Source organism: Bos indicus x Bos taurus, chromosome 2, assembly GCF_003369695.1.
Source record: "Bos indicus x Bos taurus breed Angus x Brahman F1 hybrid chromosome 2, Bos_hybrid_MaternalHap_v2.0, whole genome shotgun sequence".
Lineage (NCBI taxonomy): Eukaryota > Metazoa > Chordata > Mammalia > Artiodactyla > Bovidae > Bos > Bos indicus x Bos taurus.
Window position 1 is genome coordinate 86,150,657 of NC_040077.1, and position 24,389 is coordinate 86,175,045.

At 38.9% G+C, this 24,389-nt stretch overlaps 1 protein-coding gene across 1 annotated transcript in view; it reads right to left on the reverse strand.

Annotated features, from left to right (window-relative positions):
• The window catches only part of BOLL (boule homolog, RNA binding protein), a 73,807-nt gene that overhangs the window by 17,807 nt on the left and 31,611 nt on the right, over positions 1-24,389 (reverse strand). The window contains exons 7-9 of the mRNA XM_027563788.1: positions 16,174-16,245; positions 5,510-5,557; positions 3,177-3,305 (exon numbers count right to left, since the gene is read on the reverse strand). Coding sequence (XP_027419589.1) covers positions 3,177-3,305; positions 5,510-5,557; positions 16,174-16,245 — 249 coding nt within the window. The remainder of the gene's footprint in view (positions 1-3,176; positions 3,306-5,509; positions 5,558-16,173; positions 16,246-24,389) is intronic.

Sequence of the window (24,389 nt, forward strand, 5' to 3'; positions counted from 1 at the left end):
CTGGTATTTTCATACAGTTTATTGTGATCCACACAGTCAAAGGCTTTGGCATAGTCAGTAAAGCAGAAACAGTTTTTCTGGAACTCTCTTGCTTTTTTGATGATCCAGCAGATGTTGGCAATTTGATCTCTGGTTCCTCTGCCTTTTCTAAAACCAGCTTGAACATCTGGAAGTTCACGGTTCACGTATTGCTGAAGCCTGGCTTGGAGAATTTTGAGCATTACTTTACTAGCATGTGAGATGAGTGCTATTGTGCGGTAGTTTGAGCATTCTTTGGCATTGCCTTTCTTTGGGAAAGAAAACTGACCTTTTCCAGTCTTGTAGCCACTGCTGAGTTTTGCAAATTTGCTGACATATTGAGTTCAGCACTTTCACAGCATCATCTTTCAGGATTTGAAATAGCTCAACTGGAATTTGATCACCTCCATTAGCTTTGTTCGTAGTGCAGAATGCCTGCCAAATGCTATGCAATTTGCACCAATATAAGGGTGGATTCTGAAGCCTGAGGAAGGTTTCCCTGAAAGGCCTATTTAAAGACTCTTTAGAGTCTCAAGAGTAGGGGTGTGTCAGACCAAGGCAGAAGCAGGAAAGATCTCCTACAGAGAAGGAGAAATTATATTTTCACTATTTTGTGGTCTACTATTTTGCATTATAGCTGAGGAACATTGCTGGAGATGAAGCAGGGTGAGAGTGGAAAGTGAAGTAACACTTACTACACCTTCATACAGAAAATCTCTGAAAAAAAGAGACTTTGTCAGGAGCTAAATGAACTCCAGAATGCTAAAAACTCAGGGAAGAACATCTCAAGCAGGCAACAAAACAGACTTGGTGGTAGGATGTTTGAGTCAACAGAATGCTTCTCCCGCCTTAAATTTCAGCAAAAACCTGGTCTCATTTAAAGATAAGATGGGAAGGAAAAGGAAGCAACCTTAGGACTCTTCTCATCCTCTCCAACTCTATCAAGGGAAAAGCAAAAAGGGGGAAAAAAGAAAAATATGAGAAATCATCCCAGAAAACAGTAGAAAAGTTCAGATAAATAAAATTCCTTTGATCTTAAAGAAATTATAATAACATGATCACTAAAAAAGAGCTTCAAAAAAACATTTTAAGCCAACAGACAACATTTACAGGCAATGATGTAAGCAAAGTGGCAGTTTGGGATAAAAAGAAGATAAAAGTAAAACAGCAATGAAAGCTTCATTATTATAAGAAAAAATAGACTAAAAACAATGAAAAATATTCATGATTGTCTCAAAAAAGCATATAAAACATTAAGAATTACTATGATAAAAGAAATTATCTCAGAGATGATGGATATGAAAGATAAAAAGAGATCTCAACATATGCATAAATGGTATTCCTGAAGAAGAAGTAAAAGAACTGGAATACAATTTTTTTTTCAAAGTTCTAACAGGAAAAAAGAAGCCCTGAAATAAAAACTAGTCTGAGAATCAAAGGAGCAAACTGTATCCCAGGAAGAATATTATAAAGACTGACAAATTTCAAGATATATCCTGGTAAAGTGAGTTCAAGTTAAGACAGATTTTTCAGACATGCAGGAAGAAAAAGCAAATTACGTATAAGAGAGAAAGTCAGGCTGGCTTCAAACTTTTTTACAACTATACTCAACACCAGAAAAGAGTAGGTTAGAAGTTATAAGAGGAAAAAGCATTGTTATGGGTTGAATTGTGTTCTCTGAAGACTTATGTATTGAAGTCCTAACCACTATGTCAGAGACTGACCTTATTTGGAGAGAGCGTCTTTACAGACGTGAGCAAATTGAAGTATGGTCATTAGGGTGGAACCTAATCCAAAATGACTGGTATCTTTATAAAATTGGGAAACTTGGACACAGAGACAGGAAAGACAATGTGAAGACACAAGGAAAGGATGGTCATCTATAAGCCAAGAAGAAAGGCCTGGATTAGAGCCTTCCCTCAAAGGCCTCAAATGAAACCAACACTCCCAACACCTTGATTTTGGACTTCTAGACTCCAGATGGCACCCCACGCCAGTACTCTTGCTTGGAAAATCCCATGGACAGAGGAGCCTGTTAGGCTGCAATCCATGGGGTCGCTAAGAGTCGGACATGACTGAGTGACTTCACTTTCAGTTTTCACTTTCACGCATTGGAGAAGGAAATGGCAACCCACTCCAGTATTCCTGCCTGGAGAATCCCAGGGATGGGGAAGCCTGGTGGGCTGGCGTCTATGGGGTCGCACAGAGTCGGACACGACTGAAGTGACTTAGCATAGACTCCAGAACCATGAGACAATAAATTTCTCTTTTTAAGCCATCCAGTTCATTTTACTTTGTTCAGGCAGCCTTAGCAGAGTTATACAAGTATGATGCAACTGTTTTATAGTCTTAATTTCTTCCAGATTTATAGACAACAAATACGTTGAACACACAAGCATGTAAGAACTCAAAAGAGTACAGCACATGTAAGCCTTCTTTAACAGAGTGCTTGCAGATTTAGTCAACAAAATGATAAATGAAGGGTGAGATGAAGAATGGAGAAATCATAGTAAAAGTATTGATAGTAAACATTTAAGATTCAAAATTGTGGAAGCTGCTATTTCAGAAAAATTATGTTATAAACTTTAGTAATAATAAAAATAATAATAAATACACTCAAATTGGGAGGTCGTTATTTATTTCCCAGTCTTTCACAACATATTTAAAACATACAATGTACAGTTCCTGGTACATAGATGATAAAGTTATTAGTAATGTTTTGCAAATATAAACACATGGAAGGTAATACTTACAGTTTTTAGTTATAAATTTGATTTATATCTTTGAAGGAAGAATTTTAATTCAAAGATTTTTTTCTTCTTTAATTTCTATATGCTTTTAACTGACAATGTTAGTAATAAGACAGGTAAACCAGAAGAAAGAAAAGCACTTATCTTACTCTTTCAAGGGGATTGAGTCAGGGATAGTTTAGTAAACAGCTGAGTTGAGGAATGATTCAGAAATAGTGAAGAAGTCTAAGATAAAGCATTCTTAGATATAAAAAAGGGGAAGAGATGTGAATAAATCAAAGGAAACATAAGATGTTCAACTTAAATGAGGATCTTGAACAAATATTTTTAGAAAAGGAAAAGAAATAAAATATATTACTTTGTAATATAAAATAAAATAAAATATATTACTTTGAGACTAACACATACCTCTGGAACTGAAGCTTCCATCAGAGACAGCGGAGGAGGAACACATCCACCATCTTGTGCAATTTCCACTGGTTGATAAATGACCTCAGAAGGTTGTAGGTATAAGAATGGAGCAGAAGAGGCAGGAGACTAAAACACAAAATCATGTTTCTAATTAAAATCGGATTAGTTATTTCAATTAAACCAAATGACTTAACCAACACATGAGAGAAATACTGGTTTCACATTTTCACATTTTCCTAAAGTTGTTTTTAGGGACAACACAGAAGTATCTTAACAACAAACTAGGAACTCTAGGATGCTATAAACTCCAATTATGTAGATATTATTAAATCACTTATCACTTGTGAAGTTGCTTCAGTCGTGTCCAACTCTATGCGACCCCAGAGACAGCAGCCCACCAGGCTCCCCCGTCCTTGGGATTCTCCAGGCAAGAACACTGGAGTGGGTTGCCATTTCCTTCTCCAATGCATGAAAGTGAAAACTGAAAGTGAAGTCACTCAGTCATGTCCGACTCTTAGCATCACTTATAAGTACTAAAAAGTTCTTAGCACTTTAGAAGCTCATAAATAAAGACGACCATTAAGATAACTATTAACGGTTGTAACAATATAATCTATGGTATTTAAATTGGCATTAATCTCACATGCTAGCAAAGTAATACTCAAAATTCTCCAACAGGATCAACAGTACGTGAATCGAGAACTTCCAGATGTTTAAGTTGGATTTAGAAAAGGCAGAGGAACCAGAGATCAAATTGCTAGCATCTGTTGGATCATCGAAAAAGCAAGAGAGTTTCAGAAAAACTGTTTTGGCTTTATTGACTATGCCAAGCCTTTGACTGTGTGGATCACAATAAACTGGAAAATTCTGAAGGAGATGGGAATACCAGACCACCTGACCTGCCTCCTGTGAAATCTGTATGCAGGTCAAGAAGCAACAGTTAGAACTGTACATGGAACAACAGACTGGTTCAAAATTGGGAAAGGAGTACATCAAGGTTGTATATTGTCACCCTGCTTATGTAACATATGCAGAGAAAATCATGCAAAATGTTGGGCTGGACAAAGCACAAGCTGGAATCAAGATTGCCAATAACCTCAGATATGCAGATGACACCACCCTTATGGCAGAAAGCGAAGAGGAATGAAAGAGCCTCTTGATGAAGGTAAAAGAGAAGGGTGGAAAAGTTGGCTTAAAACTCAATATTCAGAAAACAAAGATCATGGCATCTGGTCCCATTACTTCATGGCAAATAGATGGGGAAACAATGGAAACAGTATCAGACTTTATTTTCTTGGGCTACAAAATCACTGTGAATGGTGACTGTAGCCATGAAATTAAGACACTTGCTCCTTGGAAGAAAAGCTATGACCAACCTAGATAGCATATTAAAAGCAGAGACTTTACTTTGCCAACAGAGGTCCATCTAGTCAAATCTATGGTTTTTCTAGTAGTCATGTACGGATGAGAGTTGGACCATAAAGAAGGTTGAGCACCGAAGAATTGATGCTTTTGAACTGTGGTGCTGGAGAAGACTCTTGAGAGTCCCCTGGACTGCAAGGAGATCAAATCAGTCAATCATAAAAGAAATCAATCCTTAATATTCACTGGAGGGACTGATGCTGTAGCTGAAGCTCTACTCCTTTGGCCATCTGATGGGAAGAGCTGACTCACTGGAAAAGACCTTGATGCCAGGAAAGATTGAAGGCAGGAGGAGAACGGAATGACAGAAGATGAGATGGTTCGATGGTATCACCAACTCAATGGGCATGCGTCTAAGCAAGCTCTGGGAAATGGTGAAGGACAGGGAAGCCTGGTGTGCTGCAGTCCACAGAGTTTCAAAGACTAGGACATGACTGAGAGACTGAACAACAACAAATGTCTCTTTTCAGCTTTCTGACTTCCCATGAAGTGGGACTTGTCAAACCAACTTTATGGTGGTATACCATTTGTTATCAAAAGTTGAGAGATGGAATATTCATTTAGAAACATAAATAAAACTGAAGCAAAATCTGAAGTGAAGCTAGAAAATGCTCAGTTTTCTAATATTAATAACATATCACTTATTTATAAAATATTTTTACTTACATGGTCTCATTGTATCTTTACAAAAGTCATGTGAGAAAACTATCCAAGGTATGGTATTATTAATTCCATTTGCAAATGAAAAAGCTGAGAAATATAGTGATTAAATGAACTGCCAAATCAGTTAATAAATCAGTATCACAGTTAATAAATACTAGAGGAAGGTCTCAAATCTAGTCTTCCTGACTTAAATATTCATGTAGTCTTCACAAAAACAGTGAAAAAAGTTAAAAGTTAGTATTTACCTGAGGAACATTCCACTGCCATTGACCTGGTAGACACTGTGCAGGGGCCTAAAATGAAAAAAACAAAAAACAAAAAAAGCCCACCAGATTGTAAACAAGCATTAAAACTGAATATCTACCTGTAAAAGTATGAAGTTGAATCCCTATACTTCAAACCATATACAAAAATTAACCCAACATGGATAAAAGATAGACATGTAAGAGCTGAAACTACAAAACTCTTAGAAGAAAACATAGATGTAAATCTTAGTGACTTTGAACCAGGCAATTAAAAAAATATGACATCAAAAGCACAGGAAACAATAAAGAGAAAAAAGATAAACTGGATTTCACTAACATGAAAAACTTTTGTGGGGCAAAAGATACCATTAAGGAGGTAAAGATAAACCATAAGACTGGAAAAATATTTATAAATTATATATCTGATAAGGAACTTGTATCTAAACAAAGAACCCATATAGCTCAATAATAAAAGGCAAGTAGCCCAATATAAGGGCTTCCCTCATGGCTCAGCTGGTAAAGAATCTGAGTGCAATGCAGGGGACCTGGGTTCGATCCCTCGGTTGGAAAGATCCCCTGGAGAAGGGAAAGGCTACCCACTCCAGTATTCTGGCCTGGAGAATTCCATGGGGGTTGCGAAGAGTCCGATACGACTGAGTGACTTTCACTTAAGAATCACTTAACCCAATATAAAAATTGGTTAAAGATATGAACAGACATTATTGCAAAGAAAATACAAAAAAACCATCAATAAGCATCTAAAAGATATTCAACATCATTTGCCTTGTAATCCTCTTCATAGATCAAAGCCTTGTTGTAGTGAAGGGGCTTGACTAATTCAATCAAACTATGAGCCATGCTGGGCAGGGCCACCCAAGACGGATGGGTCACAGCGAAGAGTTCTGACAAAATGGGATCCACTGGAGGAGGGACGGACAAACCACTCTAGTATTCTTGCTGTAAGAACCCCATGAGCAGTATGAAAAGGCAAAAAGATGTACCACTGGAAAATGAGTCCCCCATGTCTGTAGGTGTCCAATGTGCTACTAGGGAAGAGCAGGGAGATAGTTCCAGAAGAATGAAAAGGTTGGGCCAAAGCAGAAATGACGCCCAGTTGTGGATGTGTCTGGTGGTGAAAAGAAAGTCTAATGCTGTAAAAACAATATCACATAGAAACCTCTGGAATGTTAGATCCATGAATCAAGGTAAACTAGCCATGGTCAAGTAGGAGATGGTAAAAGTTAACATTGACATTTTAGGAATCAGTGAACTAAAATAGATGGGAATGGGCGAATTTGATTGAGATGACTGTTGTATCTACTGCTGTGGGCAAGAATCCCTTAGAAGAAATGGAATAGCCCTCATAGCCAACAAGAGAGTCTGAAATGCACTGCTACTGCTGCTGCCAAGTCGCTTCAGTAGTGTCTGACTCTGTGCGACCCCATGGACGGCAGTCCACCAGGCTCCCCCATCCCTGGGATTCTCCAGGCAAGAACACTGGAGTGGGTTGCCATTTCCTTCTGCAATGCATGAAAGTGAAAAGTCAAAGTGAAGTCGCTCAGTCGTGTCCGACTCTTTGCGACCCCATGGACTGCAGCCCACTAGGCTCCTCCATCCATGGGGTTTTCCAGGCAAGAGTACTGGAGTGGGGTGCACACTGGGCATAGCAAATACCCCTTTCCAACAAAACAAGAGACAACTTTACATATGGGCACTGCCAGATGATCACCGAAATCAGACTGCTTGTACTCTTCGCAGCCAAAGATGGAGAAGCTCTATACAGTCAGCAAAAAAACAAGACCAGCAACAGACTATGGTTCAGATTATCAGCTCCTTACTGCAAAATTCAGGCTTAAATTGAAACAAGTAGGGAAAACCACTAGGCCATTCAGGTATGACCTAAATCCAATCTTTTATGATTATACAGTGGAGGTGATGAATAGATGAAAAGGATCAGATATGGCAGATAAGAGTGCCTGAAGAACTATGGTCAAGGTTTCTAACACTGTACAGGAGGTGGTGACCAAAACTATCCCAAAGAAAAAGAAATGCAAGAAGGCAAAGTGGTGGTCTGATCAGGCTTTTCAAATAGCTGAGGAAAGAAGAGAAGCAAAAAGCAAGCAAGGAAGAAAGGGAAAGATAAACCAAACTGAATGCAGAGTTCCAGAGAATAACAAGGAGAGATAAGAAGATAAGATGGTGATGCCATCCAGCCATCTCATCCTCTGTCATACCCTTCTCCTTCTGCCCCCAATCCCTCCCAGCATCAGAGTCTTTTCCAATGAGTCAACTCTTCGCATGAGGTGGTCAAAGTACTGGAGTTTCAGCTTTAGCATCAGTCCTTCCAATGAACACCCAGGACTGATGATCTTCAGAATGGACTGGTTGGATCTCCTTGCAGTCCAAGGGACTCTCAAGAGTCTTCTCCAACACCACAGTTCAGAAGCATCAATTCTTCGGTGCTCAGCTTTCTTCACAGTCCAATTCTCACATCCATACATGACCACAGGAAAAACCATAGCCTTGACTAGATGGACCTTTGTTGGCAAAGTACTGTCTCTGCTTTTTAATAAGCTATCTAGGTTGGTCATAACTTTCTTTCTAAGGAGTAAGCGTCTTTTTAATTTCATGGCTGCAATCACCATCTGCAGTGATTTTTGAGCCCAGAAAAATAAAGTCTGACACTGTTTCCACTGTTTCCCCATCTATTTCCCATGAAGTGATGGGACTAGATGCCATGATCTTCGTTTTCTGAATTGTGAACTTTAACCCAACTTTTTCACTCTCCTCTTTCACTTTCATCAAGAGGCTTTTTAGTTCCTCTTCACTTTCTGCCATAAGGGTGGTGTCATCTGCATATCTGAGGTTATTGATATTTCTCCTGGCAATCTTGATTCCAGCTTGTGCTTCTTCCAGTCCAGTGTTTCTCATGATGTACTCTGCATAAAAGTGAAATAAACAGGGTGACAATATACAGCCTTGATGTACTCCTTTTCCTATTTGGAACCAATCCGTTGTTCCATGTCCAGTTCTAACTGTTGCTTCCTGACCTGCATGTAGGTTTCTCAAGAGGCAGGTCAGGTAGTCTGGTATTCCCATCTCTTTCAGAATTTTCCAGTTTATTGTGATCCACACAGTCAAAGGCTTTGGCATTGTCAATAAAGCGGAAATAGATGTTTTTCTGGAACTCTCTTGCTTTTTCTATGATCCAGTGGATGTTGGCAATTTGATCTCTGGTTCCTCTGCCTTTTCTAAAACCAGCTTGAACATCTGGAAGTTCACGGTTCACGTATTGCTGAAGCTACTTCATGGCTAATAGAAGGGGGAAAAAGTGGAAGCACTAACAGATATTACTTTCTTGGGCTTCAAAATCACTGTGAATGGTGACTGTAGCCATGAAATTAAGACGCTTGCCCCTTGGAAGAAAAGCTATGACAAACCTAGAGAGCATATGAAAAAGTAAAGACATCACTTTGCCGATAAAGTTCTGTACAGTCAAAGCTACAGTTTTTCCAATAATTGTGTATGGATGTGAGAATTGGGACATAAAGAACGCTGAGCACCAAAGAATTGATGCTTTCGGATTGTGGTGCTGGGGAAGACAATTCAGAGTCCCTTGGACAGCAAGGAGATCAAACCAGCCAATCCTAAAGGAAATCAACCTTAAATATTCGTTGGAAGGACTGATTCTGAATCTGAAGGTGCAATACTTTGGCCACCTGATGCAAAGAGCTGACTCACTAGAAAAGACCCTGACGCTGGGAAAGATTGAAGGCAAAAGGAGATGAGTGGCAGAGGATGAGATAGATAGCATCACTGACTCAATGGACACATGTTTTTGAGCAAACTCTGGGAGATGGTGAAGGACAGGGAAGCATGGAATGCTGCAGTTCATGGGGAAGCAGAGAGTTAGACATTCCTTAGTGACTGAACAGCAACAACAATGGAAATCAAAACTACACTGTGGTATCACTTCACATACACTAGTATGGCTCTAGTAAAAAATGTAGATAATAAGTGTGTGCAAAGATGTGGAGAAACCCTCATAAACTGCTGGTGGGACTGTAAAATGGTGTAGCCTTTTGGAAAGTATGACACATCCTTAAAAGGTTAAATATAGAGATACCATTTGATTTAGCAATTCCATTCCTAGATACAAGACCTAAGAGAAACGAAAACATAAGTCCACAAAAAATCTGTACACAAATGTTCATAACAGCATTATCTGTAAGACAGTAAAGGTGGAAACAACCCAAAAGTCATCAACAAATGAACAGATATAAAAAATGTGGTATAGGCATATAATGTCCATAATAGGCAAATCTATAAAGAAAGTAAGTATTGATATATTACTGGTTCTTAGGACAGGGAGGAGGGGGTAAGAGGAATGACTACTAATGGGTAAAGCTCCCCCGCACCCCATGGTACGGTAGCAACTGTAAATTTAGTAAAAACTACTGTGTTGTAAACTACTCCCCTGGTGGCTCAGACGGTAAAGCGTCTGCCTACAATGCGGGAGACCCGGGTTCAATCCCTGGGTCAGGAAGATCTCCTGGAGAAGGAAATGGCAACCCACTCCAGTATTCTTTCCTGGAAAATCCCAAGGGTGGAGAAGCCTAGGAGGCTACAGTCCATGGCGTTCTCAAAGAATCAAACACGACTGAGCGACTTCACTTTTCACTTTGTTGTACAGCTTCCCAGGTGGCGCTAGAGGTAAAGAACCCGCCTGCCAATGCAGGAGACACAAGAGATGTGGATTTGATCTCTGAGTCAGGAAGATCCCCTGGAGAAGGGCATGGAAATGCACTCCAGTATTCTTGCCTGGAGAATCCCATGGACAGAGGAACCTGGTGGGCTAGCTACAGTCCATAGGGTTGCAAAGAGTCAGACACGGCTGAAGCAACTTAGCACACATTCTGTTGTACTCTCTGAAAAGGTGAATTGTATATGGTATATGAATATCTAAATAAAGCTGTTATATAAATAAAAAAGAGAGTCAAGATTTAAGGTACTTATTGTAAGATGACAATAGTAAAGACAGTCTTTTTATTTCTTAAATCATTTGTATTATTCTTTAATAATAAATGTTTTACCTTATTTTCCACCTTTAATAAAAATTTTTTTAATTGTTAAAGTAAAAAAGACAGTAGATAAGATCCCATGAATCTACTATTGAAATGGTTAATTTCGGGCAGACCACATCAACTGCTAGTGGATGACATCAATATGATAACCAAGTGAGGTGTGTTCTTTATACCATGTTTAAAAAGGCAAGATAATCTCTTAAGAAAATATTTTAATAAAAATCTGAAATAACATGATTAATGTACAGATTTGTTAGATAAATAAAATCACTATCTACTTCTGAAGTGAAATATACAAAAGAAATAAATACTGACTGAACCAGTCATTATCTGATTTGACTAACAGAAACTGATAAAGCTATCAATCTCAGAATTTGTAAAAAGAGCAAGGGAAGAGATTATCAAAGTGGCAGTTTTAAGGGCAGAATGATGATGAATAAATAAATAACTGGAAAGATATGCAAAGTTAAATTATTTTTTACATTGCAAAATATGTTACAAATTGGTACAAAAATCTTTCCCAAGTATATCTAGGTAATATACTTCCAGTTTTGTAATCTGTGTCAAGTGGAAAATCAGAGCCAAAGTATAAAACTAAACTGTATTAGAAACTTTACAGAATACATCTATGTCATGCATGTACATATGTAATCAATTAATGGAGGAGCTGGACTCCACAAAGTGCAAGCAGAAAGCAACTTCAATCTTTCTCACCCCTGGCACTTTAAAAGCACTTTGTTAAAACTAGTGTTTACCAGTGGTGAGAGGGAAGGGGGAGGGAAAAAAAGGGTGGGAGTTAAAAGGTACAAACTATTATGTATAAAATAAATAAGCTGTAAGGATATAATGGCAACCTAGTCCAGTATTCTTGCCTGGAAAATCCCATGGACAGAGGAGCCTGCAGGGCCGCAGTCTGTGGGGTCAGACAGGACTGAGCAACAAGGATACACAGGGTCTGCATGCAGGTTAAGTTGCTTTAGTTGTGTCCAACTCTATGACCCTATGGACTGTAGCCCGCCAAGCTCCTCTGTTCATGGGGTTCTCCAGGCAAGAATACTGGAGTGGGTTGCCATTTCCTCCTCCAAGGGATCTTCTCGAGCCAAGGATCAAACCCACATCTCTTAGCTCTCTTGCACTGGCAGTCAGATTCCTTACCACCAGTGCCACCTGAGAAGCCCACACAGGGAATACAGACATTTAAAAAACAATTTTATTTATTTTTGGCTGTGCTGGGTCTTTGTTGCTATGCTCGGACTTTCTCTAGTTGAGGTGAGTGGGGGCTACTCTCTAGTTGGGGTGTGTGGGCTTCTCACTGAGGTGGCTCCTTTTGATCCTGAGCAAAGGTTCTGAGTGTCTGGGCTTCAGTAGTTGTGGCATGTGGGCTCAGCAGTTGCGGCTTCTTGGCTCTAGAGCACAGACTCAATAGTTGTAGTGCATAGGCTTAGTTGCTCCATGGCATCTGAGAACTTCCCGCATGAGGGACTGAACCCGTGTCTCTTGCACTGACAGGTGAATTCTCCACCACTGAGCCACCAGGGAAGTCCTGGCCAATATTTTATAATAACTATAAAGGGAGTAAAATCAATAAAAATTTTGAATCACTATGATGTACACTGAAGCTAATGTACATCAACTATACTTTACTAAAAAACAAATTTTTCAAAGGGTAAACAGACAAATAAAAATCATTGTGTTGAGCTGGTTTTCCTAGCCTCCAGATAAAAATCAGGAAAAATTATTTTTTGGCATGTTAACAGATTTCACAGTTTATTGTGATCCACACAGTCAAAGGTTTTGGCATAGTCAATAAAGCAGAAATAGATGTTTTTCTGGAACGCTCTTGCTTTTTCGATGATTCAACAGATGTTGGCAATTTGATCTCTGGTTCCTTTGCATTTTCTAAAACCAGCTTGAACATCTGGAAGTTCACGGTTCACGTATGGCTGAAGCCTGGCTTGGAGAATTTTGAGCATTACAGGTCAGGAAGCAACAGTTCGACCTGGACATGGAACAACAGACTGGTTCCAAATAGGAAAAGGAGTACATCAAGGCTGTATATTGTCACCCTGCTTATTTAATTTATATTCAGAGTACATCATGAGAAATGCTGGACTGGAAGAAGCACAAGCTGGAATCAAGATTGCTGGGAGAAATATCAATAACCTCAGATATGCAGATAACACCACCCTTATGGCAGAAAGTGAAGAGGAACTCAAAAGCCTCTTGATGAAAGTGAAAGAGAGTGAAAAAGTTGGCTTAAAGCTCAACATTCAGAAAATGAAGATCATGGCATCTGGTCCCATCACTTCATGGGAAATAGATGGAGAAACAGTGGAAACAGTGCCAGACTTTATCTTTTTGGGCTCCAAAATCACTGCAGATGGTGACTGCAGCCATGAAATTAAAAGACACTTACTCCTTGGAAGGAAAGTTATAACCAACCTAGATAGCATATTCAAAATCAGAGACATTCATTACTTGCCAACAAAGGTCCGTTTAGTCAAGGCTATGGTTTTTCCAGTGGTCATGTATGGATGCGAGAGTTGGACTGTGAAGAAAGCTGAGCGCCAAAGAATTGATGCTTTTGAACTGTGGTGTTGGGGAAGACTCTTGAGAGTCCCTTGGACTGCAAGAAGACCCAACCAGTCCATTCTGAAGGAGATCAGCCCTGGGTGTTCTTTGGAAGGAATGATGCTAAAGCTGAAACTCCAGTACTTTGGCCACCTCATGCGAAGAGTTGACTCATTGGAAAAGACTCTGATGCTGGGAGGGATTGGGGGCAGGAGGAGAAGGGGACGACAGAGGATGAGATGGCTGGATGGCATCACTGACTCGATGGATGTGAGTCTGAGTGAACTCCGGGAGATGGTGATGGACAGGGAGGCTTGGTGTGCTGAGATTCATGGGGTCGCGAAGAGTCAGACATGACTGAGCAACTGAACTGAACTGAACAGATTCCAAATGCTGACTCTCTTGTCAGGTACTTTTTTCTTTGGTGATGTCCTTGCTGAGAACTCCTGACTACAATTTTAGACCTAGATTCTAGGGGTCTACTTCACATAGATTTTTTTCTCTCCTGGGGTCACTTTATACTTTTTTGGAAAGATTTTCTTCTATGAAGTTCTTATCTTGCTCTTGGGAAAAAAACTTTGCTTGTTGTGAGATGTTCAGCATGTTCCCCCTGTAGCCTTCTTTTCTAGCTCTGCTTCCATAGTCCACATCACCTAGAGGAAGGCATGGCAACCCATTCCAGTATTCTTGCCCGGAGAACCCCATGGATAGAGGAGCCTGGCGGGCTATAGTCCATAGCGTCACAAAGAGTTGGACGTGACTGAAGTGACTTAGCAAGCATGCATGCACAAGTCTAAAAGATTCTATCTCACAAATTCCAGGAGACAAATATTAAACTCTCTTCAGTTCAGTTCAGTTGCTCAGTCGTGTCTGACTCTTCACAACCCCATTAATTGCAGCACGCCAGGCCTCCTTGTCCATCACCAACTCCCGGAGTTCACTCAGACTCACGTCCATCCAGTCAGTGATGCCATCCAGCCATCTCATCCTCTGTCATCCCCTTCTCCTCCTGCCCCCCAATCCCTCCAAGCATCAGGGTCTTTTCCAATGAATCAACTCTTTGCATGAGGTGGCCAAAGTACTGGAGTTTCAGTTTTAGCATCATTCCTAACAAAGAAATCCCAGGGCTCATCTCCTTCAGAATGGACTGGTTGGATCTCCTTGCAGTCCAAGGGACTCTCAAGAGTCTTCTCCAACACCACAGTTCAAAGGCATCAATTCTTCGGCATTCAGCTTTCTTCACAGTCCAACTCTCACATCCATACATGACCACAGGAAAAACCATAGCCTTGACTAGACAGACATTTGTTGGCAAACTAATGTCTCTGCTTTCGAATATGCTATCTAGGTCGGTTATAACTTTCCTTCCAAGGAGTAAGAGTCTAAACTCTCTTAGTCATTCTCTAAGGTCCTCTTCACTTGGTTGAGAATGGGAAATGCCATAGCATTCTAAAACTCTCTTGTTAAAAAAGCCTCATTCGGGGATGATATGGGAGAATGGCATTAAAATATGTATAATATAAGAAAAAAAAAGCCTCATTACCAGTCTTCTTTATTAACCTCATCCTCAAGACGTGGTTAATAATGAGCACTCCTCATGTGCTCAAAATGGGCAATAAGCTAAGGGTCCTAAAACTGGTTTCATGACTATTGGTTTGTCTTGTTAAACAGCCTATTATCTAATGTTGTCTTTGGGACCTCTCAAAATTTTGAATTAGCAATAGTCACGCTACACATGTACTTTAAATAAATGCCATCAAGTTACTTTCATTTTTACTAAGTGAATAAAATACTTTAATTTTATACTTAGCATAGTAACAGAATTAAAGAACAACTCTCCCAAACCTAGTCTAATACTAAAATAATTTCAGTAACCATAATATTTCATATGGGTCTAATAAAGTTCAAAAAGAAAAAAAACCCAGAAACAAAGTCTTCTACTATTTCAAAGGTATAAAAGAATGTGATTTTATTTGCGAATGCTATAGACCAGAAGTGAAAGTGAAGTTGCTCAGCGTGTCTGACTCTTTGTAACCCCATGGACTGTAGTCTACCAGGTTCCTCAGGCCATGGAATTTTCCAGGCAAGAGTACTGGAGTGGGTTGCCATTTCCTTCTCCAGAAGTAGGAAACCATTTTCTGTAAAGGGCTAATGGGTAAATATTTTAAGCTTGCAGGTCATATATCTCTCTTGCAACCACTCAACTCTTCTACTGCAGCACAAAAGCAGCCACAAACAATTATGTAAACAAATATGGCTGTTTTCCAATTACATTTTATTTACAAGACACCAAAATGGTCTGGCATTAGAGTTTACTTACCCTCAACCTCCCATAAGAATTAATGAAAAGAAGAATGTTGATTAACTAAAAGAGACTGTCATAAATCACATTATTTTATTATGATATGTTTATTAAATATAATAACTAGAAACTGACATAATAACAATAACATAAAAAAAAATCAGCCTGTGGTCCAGTATTTTCATAATACCTTGGAAATTATTTCTATGTTAGCCATGGGAGCAAAACCGACCCTATTACATTTGATAAAAATAAGTCCTTTATTGGACAGACTGATGCTGAAGTTCCAATACTTTGGCCACCTGATGCAAAGAGCCAACTAACTGGAAAAGACCCGGATGCTGGGTAAGATTAAAGGCAAAAGAAGGAGAGGGTGGCAGAGGACAAGATGGTTAAATAGCATCACCAACTCAATGGACATGAATTTGAGCAAACTCCAGGAGATAGTGAAGGACAGGGAAGCCTGGCATGCTGCAGTCCATGGGGTGGCAAAGAGTCGGACATGACAACAGCGTAAGTAAACAATCTATCTTCTTATATGACATGTAGATCCCTCATTAAAAAAAAAAGAAAATACCACTGCTATCAAGGCTTAACTACCTCTTTTAAATTACGAGAGTATTTATTTGCAAGAGAAAGACTAAAATGAAAGATATTCAAAAAAGGACTGAAACTATCAAAGATTTGCATTGTAATTTAATGTTTACCTGGTAGTGATATGCAGGTTGTTGATAAACAGGCTGAGCTACCATCACAGGGGAACTAGATATAGAACGTGACTGTTAAGAGCAAAGAAAAGTAGCAAAAATTATTTTAGGCAAAATTCTTTAAAATTGTTTATGACAAAGTTTATCTTACACTGTTACCTAAACCCAGTCAACTTACAGTTTATGACTGGAAATATAATTTTCCCACCTCTTATTGATATTATTGCAACTCCACTTCAAGTTTATTAAAATTATCACAATATTTCTACTTCCATGTGGTTTCATTTCCACAGTAATGTTAAAACCACCCCCAGAAAAGTTGCTTTTATGAATAAATACATTTTCTAAGAGAATATTTCCCTGATGCTGGGAAATATTCTTTCCCTGATGCTGGGAAAGATTGAAGGCAGGAGGAGAAGGGGATGACAGAGAATGAGGCCGTTAGATGGCATCACCGACTCGATGGACATGAGTTTGAGCAAGCTCCAGGAGTTGGTGATAGACAGAGAAGCCTGGCATGCCGCAGTCCATTGGGTTACAAAGAGTTGGACACGACTGAGCGACTGAACTGAAGAGAATATTAGATGAAAACTAGCAGCTGGAGTTAAGGTGACATAGCTTATTTCCATTGCAGAGACAAGCAGTAGATGTTTACACAGCATTTAGAACTGAATGAATAATCATACCTTATTTGCCACTAATTTCCCACTACTTACAAATAATCAACATCCTATTCCTTTGTTATATATTTAATTAAAGCAAGTGCATTATTTATTGAAGAATATTAAACTCTATTTTAAATAAGTCATCTAATAAATTTACAAGTGATTTGTTCGATAAAAGTACATATAACACTTGATTATTCAGAGTAATAGAATAAACCTCAAAATAGATTATTTAAAGCCAGATCATTATAAAACAGGCAAACTGTATTACAAAATAGGTAAAATAGACTTTAACGACAGCAATTAAAATTCAATTTGTATCAATGTATGGCAAAACCAATATTGAAAGTAAAAAAAAAAAAATTCAATTTGTAACATGGGATCTAATTTGCACATTTACCCATCCACCCAAATTGAAGAAAAGTATCATCGTTTTGCATAATTTTCAGACAATTGTGCATTAATAAAATTGTACTACAGATTAACATTTGAAAATAATAATGTAATTTATTATATTAACACATTAAAGAAGAAAAAATGATATTCTCAGCAGACACAGAAACTACACTGTTAAAATTCAATACCCTTTCAGGATAAAAAGTTAGTAAACAGAGTAAAAAAATAACTTTCTTAATTGATTTAGGTCAGTAATTCTCAACCAGGTGGGACACTGCACTCCCAGGAAATATTTGGTAGTATTTTGGTTTTCATAAATGTAGGGAGGCTAGGAATCCACTAAAAATCCTGCAATGTACAGGACAGTTTCTGCAAAAAAGAAACAACCATCTGACCCCAAATGTCAACAGTGCTAAGATGGAGAAAACTTGGTTAAAGTTTAGAGTATCTTAACATATCTATATCTATGTAGGTTTTGAAAGATACTCATATAAACCTTAATGATTAATTACTGAACTTTCATTTTTTTAAGAACAAGATTATGGTGTTAAAACATAAATAATGTGGGAGAGACATTGCCAGTTCGTTTATTCTTATAGCATAAAAATTGGTGCTTCAGGAATTGACACTCTTGGAAAGCATTTTCTGCCTCCTGCTAGTTGTGGAAGTGTTTTTCTACAATAACTTGTCAAGATGCTTGAAGAAGTGGTAGTCCACTGGGGAGAGGTAAGGTGAATATGGTGGATGAGGCAAAACTTTGTAGCCCAATTTGATCAACTTTTGAAGCATTAGTTGTGCAACATGTGGTCAGGTGACGTCATGGAGAACTGGGCTCATTCTGCTGACTATAGGCATTGCAGTTTTTGGTGCATCTCATTGATTTGTTGAGCATACTTGTCAGATGTAATGGTTTTATCAGGATTCAAAAGCTGTACTGGATCACATGAGCAGCAGACCACCAAACAGCGACCATGACCTTTTTTCATTAGATGTGTGGCTTTGGGAAGTGCTCTGGAGCTTCTTCTTAGTCCAGCCACTGAACTGGTGGTCACTGGTTGTCATATAAAATCCACTTTTCGTTGCAGGTCACAATCCGATAAAGAAATGGTTCACTGCTGTTGTGTAGAATAAGAGAAGATGACACTTAAAAACAATTTTTTTTTAAAATTTTTGGTCAGCTCATGAGGCACCCAATTTTTTTCACCTTTCTAGTTTGCGTCAAATGCCAAATGGCCATAGAATGGTCAAAACTGAGTTCTTTAGCAACTTGTGTAGTTTAAGATGATCAGGTTCGATTTTGGCTTTCTGTTGGTCACTGTCAACTTCCAATGGCCGGCCACTACACTCATCTTCAAGGCTCTCATCTCCTCTGCAAAACTTCTTGAAACAGGACCGCACTGTATGTTCATTAGTAGTTCCTGGGACAAATGTGTTATTGATGTTGCAAGCTGTCTCTACTGCTTTAAGATGTATTTTGAACTCAAATAAGAAAACTGCTCAAATTTGTTTTTTCTCTAACATCATTTCCCTAGTCTAAAATAAACAGAAAGTAGTTAAGTCATTAGCAAAAAAACACAAAGCAAGAAATGTCATTAACATTATGTGTAACATAACCACATTTATTTAAAAATGTATTCCAATATCAAACAGCAAAGTTCAACAATGCAAGACCACAATTACTTTTCCAACAACCCAATATGTCTAAACTATTTAAAATTCGGTAAATTTCAGATTTCAGCTTAAATGAGTGAGAGTATTCCTAATTTTTCAAAAAACCTTTAGAGGATATATAAGCAAAAAATTTTGAAGACTACTGTCCTAAACTCTCACATAATATATACAAAACCTAAGTGGTTAATACAGTCCTTTAAAAAAAATTTTATACTCTATTATTTATTTACCATTATATAACTTTTCTAAATAGGGTAATGCATTATAATAAATAATTGCATTTATTGTATATTACTGTATGTGTGTGTATGCACGCTCATTCTCTTTGTGACTCCATGGACTGGAGCCCAGCAGGCTCCTAAGTCCATGGAATTTTCCAGTCAAGAGTACTGGAGTGGGTTGACATTTACTACACCAGGGGATCTTCCCAACCTAGGGATCAAATTCACATCTTCTCCATTGGCAGGTGGATTCTTTACCACTGTGCCACCTGGGAAGCCCTCCATATATTATAATCATGAGCAATATATTCATTATATTTATAGAACTTTATTCATTTATATATATTTCAATCTCAGATCTGCTAAATGTAGATTTCCAGGTACTATTTCTGTTCAGGAAAAAAAAAAAAATCCTCCACATGTGATTCTCTGAATTTGTGGAATATGATCACAAAACATACCCCAAGAAAGCTCCAAATGGATTACAGAGTTGAATATAAAGTAAAATGAAATCATGGAATAACTAGTAGAAAGTAAATCTGAGTAGTTTTCAGATCCCTAGCGGGGCAACATTGTGTAAGTGATGAAGTAAAATTAAAAAATCAATTCATTTAGTCATAAAACTTTTAAACTTACAAAGAGTGAAAAAGATGAAAATACCATGTAAAATTTATATATAAAATAATAAAGTTTCATTCCATATTAAAGTCTTACAAATTGATTAGAATAAAAATAGGACCTTAATGGCTAAATTAAAAAAAATCACAGTTTATAAGTAGTATATGTAATTTAAAAATTGCATTGAAAATATTTCATGTAATTAAATTTTTTGTTGTTGATGTATAGTTGATTTACAATGTTGTGTTAATTTCAGGTGCATAGCAAACTGATTTAGTTACACACACGTGTGTATGCACACACACACGCATTTTTTTCAGATTCATTTCCTTATTCATTTCCTTTACAGGTTAGTACAATATATTGAGTACAGTTCCCCCAGTGTAGTCTTGATTGTAGAAAAAACTTAAAATGTCCATTGTGGGGAGCGAGCTCCGCCCCTGGCAAAGGTCATGAGGAAGGAGGCTTGGCATACGCAAAGGCGGGATCAAGCCTCAGGAGTCTCCCTGGAAATTCTCGAGCAATCTACCCCCAAAACCAGAGTCTGCCTACTTTCTGCTTTGTGCTTTCACCTACACCTCTGACTTTACGGGGGGCTGTCCCCCACTACCTCTCTGAAAAAAAAAAGTTAGCTTACAGCTCCAGTTAATAATTCCTGGGTGTGACAGTGTTTAACCTACAAACTCCTTTGGAAATCCTCTAGCCTGCCTGAATAGGTTTTTCCGGCCACATGTGATTGTTCAGAGCCTCCCAACTGTGAGAGGCAGGAGATGTTCTAAACTGTCTAAATACAGATTCCTTTGAGCAGTTAAAAGATTGATTAGAAATTGTATTGGTGAAGGAATTTTCACTTGTTGGGCCAATGTTTGCTGCTAAGTCTCCATATCCCTTACCTGCTGTGTCCCTGGCAGTGTATTGATTAATATAATTGGTGTAAGTAGTAGCTTTAATGTTTGTAACCTGGGACCCTTGAGTTAATTCTTTTTCTTGTTATAGCCCACCACACCTTTGCTCTGTAGGAATGCAACTTTATCTAATGCTTTTGGAGGGTGGCTCCTGACCAATCACCTTTAGAGAAAAATAAGTTTTCTGAAGAAAGGGTCTTAAATTGTTAACAGGCCTCCGGGCCAGAAGATGATGCAAATCATCTAACTTTTGCATATGCTAAGTTTGCAGGAAGAAAGCCTGGCTTGCTGCCTGACTACCCCTTCCCCCATTATCCTCTATGCATAACTTAAGGTATAAAAACTACTTTGGAAAATAAAGTACGGGCCTTGTTCACCGAAACTTGGTCTCACCGTGTCGTTCTTTCTCTTACCTTCAGGCTGAATTATTCAGCCTCTTTTCTCCACTGAATCTTCCTACTGAGCTATCCTCATTCTGTTACTCTTTATATCCTTAATTAACGTTTAATTAAGCAATTGTTTCCTGATCTTCGCCGACGCCGTCCCCGCTTCAAATTCCCTGGATCAGCCGGGGCTGGTCCCCGGCAGTCCATCAATACAGAATATACACTCATACAATGGAAATTAAATAAAAAATTTAAATCAATCAACTAGATGTGCTAGGATCAACATGGTTTAATCTTAAAAAACAATAGTGAATAGAAAAACCAGATTATTTATATAGCATTTAAAAGCTGCCTAAAGCAACACAATATAAAGCTGCCTAAAGCAACACAATATATCTATTTCTTAAGAATACCTACATTTGTAGTATAAACATATAAAATGGATAGGAAAGATACTCTGGTTAACCTTTGAGGAGGAAAAGAGAACAAGATAGTCAAGGCAAGGAGACTTTATTTGAATTTGTCATATTTTATTTTCCCCACTACCTGCCTCCTGAGAAACCTGTATGCAGGTCAAGAAGCAACAGCTAGAATCAGATATGGAACACCAGACTAGTTCCAAATAGGGAAAGGAGTACGTCAAAGCTGTATATTGTCACCCTGCTTATATAACTTATATGCAGAGTACATCATGTGAAATGCTGGGCTGAATGAATCACAAGCTGGAATCAAGACTGCCGGGAGAGATACCAATAACCTCAGATATGCAGATAACCAGCTGCTAAAGAATCAGACTGCAATGCAGGAGACTCAGGTTTGATTCCTGGGTCAGGAAGATCCCCTGGAGAAGCAATAGGCTACCTACTCCAGTATTCGTAGGCTTCACTGGTGGCTCAGTCAGTAAAGAATCCACCTGCAAATGGGGCAGACCTGGGTTCGATCCCTGGGCTGGGAAGATTCCATGGAGGAGGGCTTGGCAAACCAATTCAGTATTCTTGCTTGGAGAATACCCATGGACAGAGGAGCTTGGCAGGCTACAGTCCATAGGGTCACAAAGAGCTGGACATGGCTGAGAGACTAAACACAACACAGCACATGCAGATGACACCACCCTATGAGCCCCAAGAAAAAGAAATACAAAAAGGCAAAATGGTTGTCTGAGGAGATCTTACAAATAGCTGAGAAAAAAGAAAAGCGAAGGAGAAAAGGAAAGATGTATTCATCTTAATGGAGAGCTCCAAAGAACAGCAAGGAAAGATAAGAAAGCCTTCCTAAGTGAACAATGCAAACAAATAGAAGAAAATAACAGAACAGGAAAGACTAGAGATCTCTTCAAGAAAATTAGAGATACCAAGGGAACATTTTATGCAAAAATAAAGGACAGAAATGGTATGAACCTAACAGAAGCAGAGGAGATTAAGAAAAGGTGGTAAGAAAACACAGAACTATACACAAAAAGATCTTAATGACCCAGATAACCACAATGGTGTGATCACTCACCTAGAGCCATACATCCTGGAGTGCGAAATCAAGTGGGCCTTAGGAAGTATCACTACAAACAAAGCTAGTGGAGGTGATCAAATTCCAGCTGAGGCACTTCAAATCCTAAAAGATGATGGTGTTAAAGTGTTGCACTGAATATGCCAGCCAATTTGGAAAACTCAGCAGTGGCCAAAGGACTGGAAAAGGTCAGTTCTCATTCCAATCACAAAGAATGGCAATGCCAAAGAATGTTCAAACTACCGCACAACTGCACTCATTTCACAAGCTAGCAAGGTAATGGTCAAAATCCTTCAAGCTAGGCTTCAACAGGATGTGAACTGAGAACTTCCAGATGTACAAGCTGGATTTAGAAAATGCAGAGGAATCAGAGACCAAACTGCCAACATCCATTGAAACATAAAAAAAGCGAGAATTCCAGAAAAACATCTAATTCTGCTTCACTGACTATGCTAAAGCCTTTGACTGTGTAGATCATAAATGTGGAAAATTCTTAAAGAAATGGGAATACCAGACCACCTTATTTGCCTCCTGAGAAACCTATATGTAGGACAAGAAGCAACAGTTACAACTGGACATGGAACAGACTGGTTCCAAATTGGGAAAGGAGTACGTCAAGGCTGTATATTGTCACTCTTCTTATCTAACATATGCAGTACATCACGCGAAATGCTGGGCTGGATGATGCACAAACTGGAATCAAGATTGCTAGGGAAAATATCAATAACCTCAGATATGCAGATGATACCACTCTTATGGCAGAAAGCAAAGAGGAACCAAAGAGCCTCTTGATGAAAGTGGATGAGGAGTCTGAAATCCTGGCTTAAAACTCAACATTCAAAAAACTATGATCATGGCATCCAGTCTCATTCAGTTCAGTTCAGTCGCTCAGTCATGTCCGACTCTTTGCAACCCCATGAATCGCAGCACGCCAGGCCTCCCTGTCCATCACCATCTCCCAGAGTTCACTCAGACTCACGTCCATCCAGTCAGTGATGCCATCCAGCCATCTCATCCTGTCGTCCCTTTCTCCTCCTGCCCCCAATCCCTCCCAGCATCAGAGTCTTTTCCAATGTGTCAACTCTTTGCATGAGGTGGCCAAAGTACTGGAGTTTCAGCTTTAGCATCATTCCTTCCAAAGAAATCCCAGGGCTCATCTCCTTCAGAATGGACTGCTTGGATCTCCTTGCAGTCCAAGGGACTCTCAAGAGTCTTCTCCAACACCACAGTTCAAAAGCATCAATTCTCCGGCGCTCAGCCTTCTTCACAGTCCAACTCTCACATCCATACATGACCACAGGAAAAACCATAGCCTTGACTAGACAGACCTTTGTTGGCAAAGTAATGTCTCTGCTTTTGAATATGCTATCTAGGTTGGTCATAACTTTCCTTCCAAGGAGTAAGCGTCTTTTAATTTCATGGCTGCAGTCGCCATCTGCAGTGATTTTGGAGCCCCCAAAAGTAAAGTCTGACACTGTTTCCACTGTTTCTCCATCTATTTCCCATGAAGTGATGGGACCGGATGCCATGATCTTTGTTTTCTGAATGTTGAGAGCTTTAAGCCAACTTTTTTACTCTCCACTTTCACTTTCATCAAGAGGCTTTTTAGTTCCTTTCAAGGCAAATAGATGGGAAACAATGGAAACTGGGCCAGACTTGATTTTCTTGGGCTCCAAAATCACTGTGGATGTTGACTTCAGCCATTAATTTAAAAAATGCCTGATCCTTGGAAGAAAAGCTATGAAAAACCTAGACAGCATATTTATCATCTGGTGACCAAAACCATCCCAAAGAAACAGAAATGCAAGAAGGCAAAATGGTTGTCTGAAGAGGCCTTACAAATAGCTGAGAAAA